Source organism: Marmota flaviventris, chromosome 6, assembly GCF_047511675.1.
Source record: "Marmota flaviventris isolate mMarFla1 chromosome 6, mMarFla1.hap1, whole genome shotgun sequence".
Lineage (NCBI taxonomy): Eukaryota > Metazoa > Chordata > Mammalia > Rodentia > Sciuridae > Marmota > Marmota flaviventris.
The window spans coordinates 125,754,039-125,770,895 of record NC_092503.1 but is presented as its reverse complement, the minus strand read 5'-3'; the positions used below and the strand labels follow the sequence as shown (position 1 = coordinate 125,770,895).

The window sequence follows — 16,857 nt, the reverse complement described above, 5'->3', positions numbered from 1 at the left end:
AAAGCTGATTACTTTTTAAATCATACATAAACTTGGATACAAAAAAGTTCAATAAAATTGTGTTAGCTCAAAAAGGAAGTTGTGGAATTCAAAATCCAAATTCTCAAATTTTTTCACAATAGCTTTTACTGTGACAAAAGAGGAAAGGTTTATTTTTTTGTTTTGTTTTGTTTTGAGGAAATTAATTTCAGGAATTGTTAGAATATTAATGGGAAGAGCTATAACATAGAGACATGAGGAAAAACAGTTACAAAGCACATCATACAAATGGTAAAAAAAATCTGGGCACAGAGCTGCACACCTATACTCGAAGTTACTTGAGAGGTGGATGCAGAAGGGTCACAAGTTCAAGGCCCACCTGGGCAACTTAAACAGACCCTGTCTCAAAATAAAATAAAAAGGGCTGAGGATGTAGCTCAATGATAAGAGTTTTTACCTGGCATGAACAAGGTCCTGGGTTCCAGTACTACAAGAAACTGAAAACCAAAATGGGATATAAAGAAGGAATAAAGGATGGAATAAAAAGGAAGGCAGGAGGTGACAAAAGAAGAAATGAAGTAAGAAACGGTTAGAAATGGAAATTTTTAGGAAAATGGACATCAAAGAGTGTGGGAAAATAATGCCCATAAAGGGGCCCAAAAGAAGCCTGAGAAAAGATTGGAGAGGACAGATAGTTGTGAGGCCATGTGAAGTACAATCATGCAAACTGTGGAGGTTACAGCTGTGCTTTTAGGCTGGTGAAGGACTATATGAGATGATATTTAAGAGACTTGTGATGAAAAATTGACCAGTCTGTATTTTGCTTCATTTTTTACACACGTAGGTCTCTGTGGCATATTCTTCCCAGTGCACCTTTAACTTCTTTATTCCTCAAGGTGTAAATGAGAGGATTGAGGGTTGGGGTGATGACCCTGTAGAAGAGGGAGATGAATTTTCCATAAGTGTGGGCATAGGAGCTGTTGGGCTGGATGTAGTTGGCTGTGATGCTCCCATAGAAGAGGGATACTACTGTCAAGTGGGATCCACATGTCCCCATGGCTTTCTGCCAGGCCTGCACTGACTTGGTGCTTATAACTGCCTTGACTATGTGTCCATAGGACATCAATATCAGTGCCAAGGGCAAAAGGAGCAAGATCAATGAAGTAATTAAGAGCTGGATCTCATTGGCATGGATGTCCACACATGCAAGCTTAATCATGGAGGGGACCTCACAGAGGAAATGATGGAGCCGTGTCCACAGCGAGGTATCCACAGCGAGGTAGCCAGAGGGTGACAGTGCCCTGGATGAGAGCATTTCCTGCTCCACTCAGCCATGCAAACCCTGCCAGAACCTGGCACAAGCATGGGTTCATTACAGCTGTATAGTGGAGAGGTCTGCACACTGCAGCATAGTGGTCAAAAGCCATCACAGCCAAGAGAACACATTCAGTGGATCCCAATGCCAGGGAGACATAGAGCTGGATCGCACAACCCAGGATGTGATGGTCTTGGCTGGTCCTTTGAGGTTCCATAGCAGCTGAAGGACAATACTGGTGGTAAAACAGATGTCCACTAGGGAGAGGTGAGTAAGGAAAATGTACATGGGTATTTTGAGTTTAGGGTCTATGGAAGAAACCAGAATAATTAGTGAATTTCCCACCAAGGTAAGAAGGTAGGATATCAAAACAGCCACAAAGAGTATCTTTTCCAGCTGGGGCTGGTCTGAGAAGCCCACCAGAACGAAGTCTTCTTTGGCACTGCTATTGGTCATGCCCATTACCTTGTTCAGACAAGAAGGAAAACATTACAAGAATTAAAGAGAGTATAATGTGTTGGTCACTAATGACAACATCGAAATTTATAAAATAACTCTTTGAAATCCTCACTCAGACAAATTACAGTGACTCACAGAATAAATTTTGGTGCAGTGTCCTTCAAAAGTTGCAGAAGATGTTGTTAAAGACCCTCTACAGAGAGGCACCTGGAGCTTATTCTGGAAACAAAGGTTTTCCTTGAGAAAGAACTATTAGAAGCTCAGATAAAATCTTCCACAGAAGGACAAAAAAAAAAAAAAAAAAAAGAAAGAAAATGCCAAAGGATAAAAATACATTAAATTCGTTAAATGCTTATAAAGAATCATTCAAATTAAATGGAAAAAAAATTCAATAAAATAAATATTTAATATAACAAATTATGCATACATAGTATTTCCAGTCTTCAAGCATAAACTTTGAGTTGGGAATTCTTTTTTGATGATTTTCTTTATATGAATGACTTTTGGGTTATGGAGACTATAAAGATTCTTTTTATTGTAAAATGGTAAACACTTGGTTAATAAAGTCATAATATTATTATTTATATCTAACTGTTTAATAATGTGGACACATAATATCAGAAGCATGTTTCCTTTAGGGATTAGTTAATTCATTTATTCCATCAGCTTATTGAGGATACAGATTCATGCAGCACACACATTCAAAACAACACTCGGTTTGTTTTTTTGTTTGTTTGTTTTTTGGTATGTGGTACTAGGGAAGGGAATGTTGAATAAAAACATGTTTAAGTCTGAAAGGAGGGAGTGGGGGTTATCATTATGAGGGCACATCAAATGAATGAAAGTGCTGCCTCAATATGCATTAAAACCTACATAGAATTTTTACCTTTCAGGAAGCTAAAGAGCAGCTTTTAAAAACTCCAAATATTTATGAATGCAAAAGTTTAAAATGTATTCACCAATTCAATGAATATACCTAAAGACCATAATCATATCTTTTGTTTAGGACAAATAGACACTTTCTACATGGATGTGAAAAAAAACCTTTCAGGCCTTGAAATCCTTCAATAATAATTTTATACCCTGTGATAGTTTTATTGTGAAAATTAATCATGAAAATAAAATATGTGAAATAATTGTCAAAAGCCATACCTTATAGTAATTTCACTTATCATATAAAAGTGATATTTAGCTGAAATCAGTAAAAACAAAATCAAGGGAGTGGTAGGGTTGAGACATCAAATACAACATGAAGTCCTTGAGGGATCACTCAAGAGATAGGGAGAGGGGAACACTATAATAAAAAAGAATATGAAGGAGGCCCTAGATATACACACATACACATAATTATACATAATTTTATGTATATGTAATATATATATATATATATGTTATACATAAAATGTATTGCAAAGATGTTTATACATATCCATATCCATACAAAACCCACAAATACATGTATGCATAATTTTCAGTTTTTTCACTTTACTTCTACCAATGCAATAAAATAAATTCAGACATGTTACTCTAATTCTAATCCTGCTTATAGCCTCTACCCATCTTGGCCAAATGATACTTTTAGTAGAGTTTTTAAACACACATTCTTACACATATACAATATCAAAAGAATGCAATAAGAGATTAATTCTTGTCATGAGAAAGTTTCTTACTTATAAGACTGTGTTCATTTTAGATTCATAGAATTGTATTTAACTCTGATGCAAAATCTGAAATTACATGTGCTCCATATTATCTCCCTTTATCCAGATGAACATCACTTTAACCCCAAATATCAATTTATTATTAAATGTTAAGAATCATGGGAATAAGTCAGATATAAAATCAAGGCATTAATAATAGTGAATATATTAAAAGAGAAGAAGTTCTTCATATTTTTTATCCCAATAATCACATTTTAAAACAAAAGGAAATTTGAGCAACAAAGCAAAAACAATTTTACCTTGAAGTGATAAATCAATGTCTGAGGCCCATGTATTGGTTGTAGGGACTGCTATTTGAGATTGAAGATCCCTGAAGACCAGCAAATGAAGAGAGGCTGGGAGAGGACACAGGCCATTGAATCCAAAAATTTCCCATGGACAGAGTTCTCCCAATATGGCAATTAATCTCAGGCTCTGTAGTATCCAAAGTCAATGGTCCCAGGAGATTATTCTGAAAGAAATTATAACCTTTCAGTACTGATTAAACTAGACAAAACCACAAAGACATTTAACTTCTACTTTAATAATCTCCCAGTATTGACTCACTCCATTTTGGATATATTCATATTAAATTTCCATCAATAATCTAGTATTACACACACACACACACACACACAAACAAACAATAAATACATCCTACTGGCAGATAATTTCATTGTAACCTTAAAAATTTCTCTTATCCTTTCTTTACATCTACCCTGAAAACTCAGACTTGGAACATTTTTACAGGGCTTTTCTCCTCATTTCTTATAAGCACTGGGTTTGATGGAGATAAACATATGATTTTGTGGAATCACACCCTTAAAATTCCCAGTCTCTATTCAAATAGCCTCTTAGGTCTGCCCAGAAATCATTCCAGGTGTGTCCTGTTGTTCTTCTCTTTTACAGAAAACTGGGAAAATTATTAAATCCTCCCACTCATCCCTGCACAGGTTATCTTATTCTGATATAAGACCAAACAAAGGCCCCAGGTGGAAATCCCATTAATTTCCTGCCTGCTGCCTATAAGTACACCATATTCATCCCATACTTTATGCTTTTCTTCAAGCATACTTTTCTCAATAGAGGAGGTGAACTTCATTTGGCTAAGGCTACTGACTCCTCTTCCAATATTTCAGAGTTTGAGGAAAAATGCATGCACATTCATGTTCTAGCCAGATGATACCAATGAATGACAGGTCTAAGAAAACAATTGCAGTGATGTAATGATGGATGGCAACCACATTTAGCTAAGGCGTGTACCCAATACTAAAAGAGTAGCAGAAACTTGGACAAACTGTACAGCACATACGGAATCTGAGGGAAACACAGTTCACCTAACTTGATCAATTTTCTGTGTATTGAGCCCCAGAACTAAAAAAAAAATACTCATAATGCTCAATAGAATCTGGATTTTATGAAAGCCTATTGATTATTTATATAAATTTATTTCATATACAAATAAACAGTTCAGCTGGTTATGATGGTGCATGCCTGTAATCCCAGCAGCTCTGGAGGCTCGGAAAGAAGGATTGTTAGTTCAAAACCAGGCTCAGCAAAAGGCAGGTGCTAAGCAACTCAGTGAGTTCCTGTCTCTAAATAAAATACAAAATAGGGCTGGATATGTAGCTCAGTGCTTGGATGCCCCTGAGTTCAATCCCTGATACCCCTCAAAACAAACAAACAATGCATAAAGATGCAGGTTGCTGAATTCTTACATTATAAACACATTTTGATGGAGAAATAAAACAAGCCACACTCCAGAACAACCCTCATATAATACTTTTACTTATCACGTGTAACATTTATTATGATTTTTGAAAGGTATATAAACAAAATAATGCATCACTATTACTTTTGCCTCTGCCTTCATTTATTCAACATTACCTTTGTGAGATTTAATTATTATGGTGCTTGTATCAGCAAATTACAATTTTTATTCCTGCATTGTATTACATTGTGTGAATATGCCACACCATATTTAGCCATTGTAGTATTGGTAGGTATTTAAGTGTTTTCAGGTTCATCTTTTATGAGCAATGCCGCTATGAATATTTTTGCATATAACTCTGGGTAAACAAAAATGTAAATTATCTTCTGATGAATTGTTTAGACATAAATTATATTCAGATTTAATAGATACCATTAACCCTGGAAATTGATGTAAACACCTATATTTCTCAAGGCTTGGGAGTCCAATTGTTCCACATCTATGCCTACACTCAGTGTTTTGTGTTCTTTTAATTTTATTCATCTGGTAGTAAGTAATGGATATTCCATTACTATTTAAATTTTGTACTCCCCTGATTGCTGCAGTCTGGTTGCAGCAAAAAAAAACGGGGGGGGGGGGGGGGGGGCAGGGGTGAGGAGCAACTTGTGTAGATTGATACAGCAGGAGTGGGAGCCTTTTATTGTAGGACAACAGAGGTATTTATACATTCCACACAGCTTATCTTAATTAACATAAACTAGATACAGGCTCCCTGAAGCCACCTCACAAACCAGTCCCCCTGGCAAAATGCCAGGTGCCATCCTGACTTGTTTACAGACTCTAAAACCTGATGACTAATAAAATTGACCAGATTATTTTGTTTAAAATTCATTGAGAGATCTTATGTATTATACTTGTTCAAGTCTCTAGGTCTTTTTTTTCCAAGTTGATTTCTAAAAAAAAATTATATACCATCTTACTGGAGCAGCCATTATGAAGTCAAACAACAACAAGTGCTGGTGAGGATGTGGGGAAAGGGGTACACTTGTACATTGCTGGTGGGACTGCAAATTGGTGTAGCCAATTTGGAAAGCAGTATGGAGATTCCTGGGAAAGCTGGGAATGGAACCACCATTTGACACAGCTATTGCCCTTCTCAGACTATTCCCTGAAGACCTTAAAAGAGCATACTATAGGGATACTGCCACATCGATGTTCATAGCAGCACAATTCACAATAGCTAGACTGTGGAACCAACCCAGATGCCCTTCAATAGATGAATGGATAAAAAAAAATGTGGCATTTATACACAATGGAGTATTATGCAGCACTAAAAAATGACAAAATCATGGCATTTGCAGGGAAATGGATGGCATTAGAGCAAATTGTGCTAAGTGAAGCTAGCCAATCCCTAAAGAACAAATACCAAATGTCTTCTTTGATATAATGAGAGCAACTAAGAACAGAGCAGGGAGGAAGAGCAGGAGGAAAAGATTAACATTGAACAGAGACATGAGGTGGGAGGGAAAGGGAGAGAAAAGGGAAATTGCATGGAAATGGAAGGAGACCCTCATTGTTATACAAAATTACATATAAGAGGTTGTGAGGGGAAAGGGGAAAAAAAAGGGAGATAATTAAATTACAGCAGATGGGATAGAGAGAGAAGACGGGAGGGGAGGGGAGGGGAGGGGGGATAGTAGAGGATAGGAAAGGTAGCAGAATACAGCAGTTACTAATATGGCATTATGTAAAAAAGTGGATGTGTAACAGATGTGATTCTGCAATCTGTATACTGGGTAAAAATGGGAGTTCATAACCCACTTGAATCCAAAGTATGAAATATGATATGTCAAGAGCTATGTAATGTTTTGAACAACCAATAAAAAAATTTATATATATCAGAAGTTTGAAGAATGAAAAGGAAAATTCAAATACTTGTTTTAGTCAAGTGTAACTTTGGCAGCAACAATAGAAAACTAAAGGATAGTCTGACAAACTAACACGGGTTTGAAATATTATGAAGTCCATTATGAAATAAATCATACTCGTTGCCCAAATTGAATTTATTCCAGAGTCAAAAAATAATGATAATTCACCAAAATAACAGAATTAAGGAAGGGAAAATTACATAATTATATCATTAGATCCCAAATCAGCTTTTGATAAAATTCAAGGTTCACAAAAATATTTTGTTTTTTTGTAAACTATGAGTAGAATAAGACACTCTAAACTTTTTTAAAAATTTGGCTTTTCAGGTCACTAGAAGGAATAATTTTTTTTTTCATTAGATGCTACTGTAATAACTAATCATTCATATGGAAAAGGAGACATGTGACTGCTATCACACCATCAATAAATATTCTTGCCAGATGATTATTAAACCAGTAATTAAAGAAAAAAGCTATATATTCATGACATCATCACAGGAATGCTTTCTTAAAAAATCAGTAAATTATTGAAATATCAAACCATGGAGGAAAAGTTTGATTGATTTGCCTATATTGAAATTACTGAAAAGCTTTGTCATTGCCCTTGGGCTGAATTCTTAGGAAAGACCTTGCTGTTTCCTGGCACAGTATACTTCTTCTTAGAAAATCTTCCTACTGTATACATATCCGTGCCCATACTGGTTTGTATATCCTTTCCCTTCCCTCTAGCTTCCTTCTCTAATATCTCCTTCTCTCTCTCTCTCTCTCTCTCTCTCTCTCTCTCTCTCTCTCTCTCTCTCTCTCTCTCTTTCTTTTTGTTTCTTTCTCTCAGTTTGCATACTGTTAGAGTCTGTAAACAAGTCAAAATAACACCTGGCATTTTGCCAGGGGAATGTTAGAGTTAGTAAACAAGTCTGGATGGTGCCTGGCAAAATGCCAGAGGGAGTGGTTTGCGAAGTAACAAAAGTGAGCCATTAAGTGTGGAGATTCCTGATTGGTTGACTGCTTATCTAGTTTATGCTAATTAGATAAGCTGTGTGGAATGTATAAATACTGCTCCTGTCCTGCAATAAAGGGCTTCCACTCCTGCTGTATCAATCTACACAAGTTGTTCGTCACCCCCCGGTTATTTTGCTGCAGCTGGACTGTGGCAGATGGTGGCCCATTACGGGGAGCCCCCCGGGACACTCGGGGGTAAGTGACGAAAAAAAAAAAAAGCTGCCCATCCATAGATAGGACGGGAGCAAATCTGCTCGTTCCTAGGCAGATAGGGCGAGAGGAAAAATGACCATTTCGAGAAAATGGAGAAGATTGATACAGTATGTTTGTGTCTTGTTTTGTCTTGAAATGTTGTATTGTCTTTGTGATGAAAATGTGGAAGGGGTGTTAAGTAAATTGATAAGGGAAAGAGGCACCCAAATGGAACCAAGAATAGTTAAGGCATGTGTTGATGGAAGCCCAGGAACTCTAGTCAGAAAGAAAAAGAAAGTTCAGAAGAAGAAAGATTATCAGGAAAAAAGTTGCAGCAAAAGGCTATTACTAAATACTTTTCGTTACTGGAGGGTGCGTGAAGCGGACAGGCAGCTGCCAAGTGTGCAAGCCAGTCACAGCGCAGCAAGGATTTTCCAAGAGGCAGTGGCAACTGGCCCTTCCCTGCCTCCTGGCCGGGGAGCTGGCTCTTCCACTGCCGGGAGCCCAAATCTAGACCTGACCTGGAGGCACAGTCTCTTGCAGGCTCTTGCTCCCTGTGCCCAGTAGCAGTTTGAGTCCGGGACACTCCCCAGGGCCATCTGGGGCTGCCCAGGCACTACAGCCAGCAGAAGACGCTACTGGTGTCCTTGATGTTTGGTCATTTTCAATGCCAATTAACTACAATGGTTCTCCCACACCTGGAAGCTAATGAGTAATAAGCACTATTAAGGCTTATTTCAAATGTAAAAAACCTTGAGATAATGTACTAAATTGTTCAGAAGGTTGTTTTCTTAGCACCTGCTGGAATACTACAGGATTTTCTTTAGCCATCCTGAGTTCCTGCCTTCGTCCCAGTGCCAGTGAGGACAAAGGTGGAAGAATTTCCAGTGTTGCTGAGAACTGGACTGAGATTTCAGCTGAAAACAGGACGAGACTTCAGATCAAGCTAGCTGCCTGCAGAACTTACCTGGACTGTGATTTAAGCTAGCTGCCTGCAGAACTTACCTGGACTGTGATTTACCTGGACTGTGAGTTAATCTATTGAGACACTGCTTTAACTGGACTGAGACAACAAACTGTAATCTATAACAAATTGTAACTTGGTATCTTTGCTAACAGTGTCATTGCTGGTATAATTTTTCCAAGGGCTTCTTGCATGGAGCCATCAATTGGCTTGGTATTGTGGCATTTTGTATCCTCCCTTTCTGTTTGTAGCAGGTTATTTATGGTGTTTCTGTAAAAACCACTATGGTCGTTATTTAAATTAAACAAAAGGGGGAAATGTTAGAGTCTGTAAACAAGTCAAAATAACACCTGGCATTTTGCCAGGGGAATGCTAGAGTTCGTAAACAAGTCTGGATGGTGCCTGGCAAAATGCCAGAGGGAGTGGTTTGAGAAGTAACAAAAGCAAGCCATTAAGTGTGGAGATTCCTGATTGGTTGACTGCTGTATCTAGTTTATGCTAATTAGATAAGCTGTGAGGAATGTATAAATACTGCTCCTGTCCTGCAATAAAGGGCTTCCACTCTTCCACTCCTGCTGTATCAATCTACACAAGTTGTTCGTCAATACCACGCCCCCACACCCCACACACACCCCCCCCACCCCCGTTATTTTGCTGCAGCAGGACTGCTGCAGCATACTCTCCTGGGTTTCTGTCAATCTCCCCCACCCCCCACCCCATACACAACCATTCATGCCTGCCAGGCTAAAATCCCTTCCTGCTCCAAATCAGTCCCAAAGTTCATGGAAATACATTCCTGTTCTGAAGTATGCAGGGGTTCATAATGCTCATTTATTATCTTTATTCTATTTAGAATTTATTTAATACTGGCTATATTATTATGCTTAATGGTTTCTTGTTCTTTCTTTTTTTTTGGATAATCTTGCTAACAGTTTATCAATTTTGCTCAACTCTTTCAAAATTGTACCAAAAAGTACGTTTTAATAAGGTGAAAATCTTATCAATATTCTCATTTGTAAACTCTTTACTATTATTTAATATTCTTTTATTTGTGACCTGAAAGCAGACATTTTAACTATTTATCTAAGAATATTTTATTAGGAAAAGTGCCTTCTTTTATCAATTGTAAATACATAATGAAATATTCCTCAGCCATAAAGAAGAATGAAATTACAGTATTTGATGGTAAATGGGTGGAACAAGAGTCTATCATGTTAAGTGAAATACACCAATCACAAAAAAACAAAGGCCAAATGTTCTCTCTGGTGTATAGATGGTGACTCACAATAGGCATGAGGCAGGAAGGAAGGAATGAGGTTCACCAGATTGGACAGGGGGAGTAGGAGAGTGGGAGAGGGGATGAGAATGGGAAAGTCAGTAAAATTAATTGGACAGAACTTTCCTTTATTTATTCATATATGAATACAATACTATTGCAACTCCACATTATGTACAACCACAAAAATAGGAATTTATGCTTCATGTATGTATGATATGTCAAAATATGTTCTACTATCATGTAAAACTAAAAAGAACAAATAAAAAATTAATTAAAAAAAAAAAAAAAACAGAAAACTCATGTGCATTCTAAGACTCTCTCCAGGGGCATGGAAAGAGCCACACTCTGGTATGGGCAGAGAAAAGAATGAAGTAATGCTTCTTCTGATTTGATAGTGCTCCTTGAAGAATCTCACTGTTAATAGACAGGTGTGTTTTGAGCTTTGCTAGATGTCAGGTCCATAACATGCATTGTCTCACTTGTTCCTCACCCTGGTATCATGAAATTGCACTATTATTCTGTTATGTAGATTTGGAGATGAAGGAACTCATTCCAGGAGTTAGAACTAAGTTGGTGTGACTCTGGTGTCCAAAACCGTAGAAGAAACAAGATATTCTTCTAGAATTCATAGGAATGTTCATTTTTCTTCACATAATATACAAATCCTTAAGCTATTCAGTTCACTTCACAATTCCAAGACTATCTCCTATGATTTCTGACTCTTATTCCCTTAACTATAATGGAGTACTTGAATTCCTAAAAAAGCCCTTTATTCTCATATATTTATTAATAATTAGTACATGAAAAGTGATATGGCAATACAGAAAAGAAAGAAGTTATTGAATGAGGACATTTATGTGAAATAGGTGAGACTTAAGTTTGGCTTTGAGAAGCTGATATAGTAAATATTCTAAGGTTAATAAAAAGAAAATATTCAGAAACTGCTGTTTAAATATGAATTACACAGCGTAAGGAAAAGACAAATTCAATTAATGGAGAACCTGAGATTTTGTGCTACTATAAAATTCATTCTGTAACATTTAAGTGTCATTTAAAATTGGAATAGCATAGTCATAAATAGAATGCAATTATTCTAGAATATCAAAGTTGTCATTTAGAAAGGCCATGAAGAGAACAATTTGGACATTTAAAAAATTTGGTCAAACATACCAACACTTATAAGTGTCTCAAAAGCTAGAAGGTGACCCACATGGAGCCCATGGGCCAGGTGTGGAAGGCTATAAGGCAGAAAATCTATTACACATTTGGGTACATTCACAGTCACTAAATTAAACTTGTCCTCCAAATCAAACATGCCTGTAAAACCATTTTTGCTCAGAGCTATATATTTTGAATCTTTTTAAGGAGCAGGATAGAAGATTTGAACTAGGGCAGTGGCAACATGAATGTGATGGATGAAATGGGTTAAGACACCACTAGGAATAGTTTGGAGAATATTTTCCTATGGCCGTGATGATAAGGAAAGTCTACATATAATGCAGGATTCACATTCCAACTTTAAACTAAGTTAGAGGAGTTACCAAAAAGATAGGGAATAGTTTGGCATAGTTAAATGTTGTTGAAATAATACTAGGAATTGAATGAAGACATAGAGAAATCATTAAATCAGTAAGGTCAATCAAGTTATGAAGTTTGGAATAGTATAAGTGGTTCAGAAGAAGCTAACAATTATTGGGTGGTTGTTAGTAATACATACTAGATAGCTCTGAGCTTAACTGTATCCCAATCAGATTTACATATCACAATAGTCAAGTAAGTTAGGAACTATTGTTCTCATTCTTGTACTGTTGTGGAAACTGTGAATTGGCGTAATATAGATATGTATTTAAACATTATTCTAGTTGATTAGTTTCATAGGACTGGAGTTTGAACCCAAGCACTCAGACTCAAAGTTTCAACAATATTCTTTAGAGCAAAGATTCCAAAGTCAAAATTGGTACTTGATTGCAAATTGGTGGTGACACAAAGATGTGTGAAGAGAGATTTTGATTGGTTTTAGTGTTTCCAGGAAAAATCAAATAAACAAATAAATAAAATTCAAATGAATAAATAAAATCAAATAAATAAATTAGCAAATAAAATCTATCAATTAATATAAAATGTAAAAGAAACACAAACCACACAATGAAGCGCATGTTGAGAATGACAGAAGTTGTGTGGGAGGACTATGTAGAATTCTGAGTACCATTCTATTTTAAAATATCTTAAATAATTGTTAAATTTACTCAGTATTTATTACTGCTATGACTTTTTGACACTTTGCATGAATTAAGTTTATTTAATTGTCACTGAACATGTCAGAAGTGATTGAGAAACGTACAGGTAAGGTAAAGAGCAGAGTGTCATGAACAGCAAGTGAATAAAACAAACCTTCAAAATAAGAAAGTGTGGCTCCAGAGTTTACATGGTCAAAAGCCACAAAGAAACTGGGAATGCAGGAGATTGTTACATAGAATTGAATGCAAGATTTTGCCAAGAGCCTGGATCAAGCTGAAACTAGGTTATGTGAACGTTTAGTATTTATTAAATAATTTGGTAATTATTTATTTATTGGAGAATTGTTCTACACAGGAAATACTACAATAATTTCTTCATGCTAATATATACTTTTCAACTTTTCAAATAATAAATAATATTTTAATTCCCTAATTATGTTTTCAGGCATATATGTATATATGTGCAGTGAAAATCTACAAAATTTTCCATTCTTACTATATGTGTAGCTTTTCATTTATATGAAATGTATTCATATAAAATACATTTAATAAGAGAGTTTGTGAAAATATCTGTAACACACACAAGGTTCCATGAGCTACAGAAGTTGAATCTAAATGTTCTTTTTTGAGACAATGTGGGCTACACTGTACATAAATTCAGCTAGAGAGGCAATCAGTCACACATGAACTGCACATTAGGGAGAAGTTATTTAATATGGTAACTCTTTAGTAAGTTTCCAGCACAGAAAGTCACTGCCCTTGGATTTTTTCATTAGAAATTTTGTTCTCTCCTCAGTAGTCTCCTCAGGGCTCCTTTCACATCCTTGTTCCTCAAGGTGTATATGAGGGGGTTGAGGGTGGGAGTCACAACAGTATAAAAGAGTGTGAGGAACATGCCCTGGCTGTGGCCAAAGGATCTCTGTGGTTGGATGTATATGACTGAGCTGGTCCCAAAATAAAGGGACACCACTAGTAGATGAGAGCCACAGGTCCCTAAAGCCTTGCACCAAGCTTGGGATGACTTAATTTTTATCACAGCATGTGCGATAAATTCATAGGAGACAGATATCAATGCCATGGGAAGGAGGAGGAGAACTAATGTAGCCACAAAAAGCTGGACTTGGTTTGCATGGATGTCAACACATACCAATTTGATCATGGCAGGCACTTCACACAAGAAGTGGTGGAGGCAACGGTGCCCACATCTAGGAAGTCGCAGGGTGATGGTGCTTTGGATCAGAGTGTTTCCCACTCCACTGAGCCAGGCTATTCCTGCCAGGGCCTTGCAGAATGATGGGTGCATAACAGTCATGTAGTTGAGAGGTCTGCAGACAGCCACATAGCGGTCAAATGCCATGATAGTAAGGAGAACGCACTCAGTGGAACCTAAGGAGAGGGACACATAGAGTTGTAGGACACAGCCGGTGGATGTGATGGTCTTGGCTGGTCCTCTCAGGTTCCACAACAGCTGGGGCATGATGCTGGTAGTGAAGGCAAGGTCAAGAAAGGAGAGATTAGTGAGGAAGAAGTACATAGGTGTGTGGAGTTTGGAATCCAGGCAGGAGACTAGGATGATGGATGTATTGCTCACAAAGGTCAGAAGACAGGATATCAAAACTACCACAAAAAGGATGATTACCAACTGGAGCTGGTCGGAGAATCCAAGCAAAATAAACCCTCCCTCAGAGGTTTCATTGTTTTCTTCCATCAGTCTTCAAAGGCAAAAGAGAAAAATAGAAATTCAATCCAGAGAAGTATCATTATTACTATTTACCTACAACATTTAAGATAAAATCTTAGGTAAGATTTTTAACCAGTGAAATTACACAGAAAAGAAAAGATATAATTGTTAAAAGACATTTAGGAACGTCTTTTAATAAAAAGGCATTTTTGTGTCATTTTTTGGTCACATTAACTATTTGACACCTCCTCTTTTTTTTCATGAACTGTCTCTTCCCCCTATTTGTCAAAAGTTATTATTGACAATCTACTTAAGAAAAGCTTCCATGTGGTCGCAGTGACAAAAATCTAACATACCACTCAAACCTGATAATAACAACTTAGAGGAGGAAAAGTTTATTTTGAGCTTACAGTTTCAGAAATTCAGTCCACAATCAGCCAACTCCCTGGTTCTAGACTTGAGGTGAGGTGGAACATCATGGAAGGAGGGCATGATTGGGGAAACTTGCTACTTCATGGTGTCTGGGATGCAGAGAGAGAGAGAGGAGCCAGGGGGACAAGATATAATCCTCAAGGGCACATCAACAGTGACCCACCTCCAGCCATACCCCTCATACCTAAAATTACCACCCAGTACAGTGGACCTTTCAGTGATTCATTCATAAAATAGATTAGGCTACATTTCTAATAATCTAATCATTCCACCTCTAAATGTTCCTGCATTACCACAGGATTTTTTGGAAAACTCTTCATATCCAAACTATAACAGTGGCAATTTAAGTGGGAGGGAGTAACAGGTGCATGCTGAGACTAATTTTAGGCTATTATTGAATGGATTGTTGGTGATCGTTGTTCATAGTAATAGAAATTGCAATAAAAAAATAGTGGATAACAGTGAAGAATTTTGTCGGGAAAATAACTAGAATGTGTTTTGTGTCTTTTTTTGTCTCACAGACAAGGTGAATTATGATGATGTTTCTTACATTTAATTAATTGATATGAGTGATATGGGGTTATACACAGGTGTCAATATAGAAGGAACCTAAATAAAGCTACATTTTCTTTAATAACATACTTAGGAGTGCTTACATAAAATCTTTTACCTCTTAAAAGTGATGAAAAAATAGGTCATATATACCTATGAAAACACACAAGCAGAAAATCTCAGATGTGCACACATATTTTGAGACAGATAAGCATGAGATATTTTTGATAAAAATAAGGGGGAAATCTATAACCAATTCCTTTAAAGACAAGGTGCTTGCAGTTTTTTTAAATCATGAGAAGGCAAATCATATCTTGTTCAACTCACTTTGCATTGCTCTGCTTAATAAATAAAAGGAGATTGGATCATAGCACAATCCTCCCTGCCTCTTCACTTACTATTTTTTTATGATGTTATCATTTGTGCTCCTAAATTTTCTGCTCTCATGATAGCATCTTCTTGATTCATTTACTTTTAGGAATAATGAAGGATCATTTTTTTTTGTTGTTGTTTTATTCAGATGTGTTTGTATTCAAACAGTAAAATTGTGTCTGGAATGCAGGGGGAATAATGTCTTAATGCTTTAAATTCTGGACCTAAATTATAGATATGCATAGCTAATAAAGAATTCTACTCAGAAAGCCTGAATATTATGCTACACAGAGTTACACATTCTGCATATTCCTAATGCTGCTTAACATAAAATGGTAATTTGTCTCAGACTGTTATGTTTTTAGTTTGAGTTACTAAAGTAACTAATTCAGTAGTTTAAACAAATGCTCATATCTAATAGAAGCATAAGTTTTTTCCATTTCCTTGAGAAAATAACACAAAGTACATACTTTTAAAAACTTTAGAATCATCTTAAATTTGAACTCTTTCAGAATGTAATGTTTTCTTAAATATGAGTTTATTCATAAGCATAAATCCAGAAATTCCCAATTTTCTATATTTGAAAATTACATAATTTCATAGGATGTTAGGTTTAAAAGCAACTTTATATATAAAATTTTAGTTTGTTTCCTTTTTTAAGATTTTAAATGCAGAATCAAGTATGCAACACATCTGTTGAAATTAATAGAATTCAAAAGTGCTGTTAAAATCAATTGAATTTATAACCTGATTATATAATATTAAGATCATTTTTGTTTCTGCTATTCATATCCCACATTATTTACAGTGATTTTTTACAGCTATACTGAAGTACTATTGATAAATATAAATTAAATATATTCATAATATACATGATGTTTGATACATGTAGACATTGTAATATGATTACCACAAAATAGCAATTTAATTTTAATTTTATATAGGGAAATAACATTTGTGTATGTGCTTATGAGTCTACAAGAATCTTAAATGTGTAGGAATAATCTAATTATTCCTCTCACATTTTACTATTACAATACTCAAAATATTGTTAAAA

General features: G+C 36.1%; 1 protein-coding gene and 1 pseudogene across 1 annotated transcript; both read right to left on the bottom strand.

The window, feature by feature from the left end:
* Positions 1–811: 811 nt before the first annotated feature.
* Positions 812–1,750, bottom strand: LOC114083651 (olfactory receptor 2G3-like; annotated as a pseudogene).
* Positions 1,751–13,535: 11,785 nt separating this feature from the next.
* Positions 13,536–14,471, bottom strand: LOC114083659 (olfactory receptor 2G6-like). Its single transcript, XM_071613845.1, has one exon. The coding sequence runs from the start codon at positions 14,469–14,471 to the stop codon at positions 13,536–13,538; it is 936 nt and encodes a 311-aa protein (XP_071469946.1).
* Positions 14,472–16,857: the final 2,386 nt, after the last annotated feature.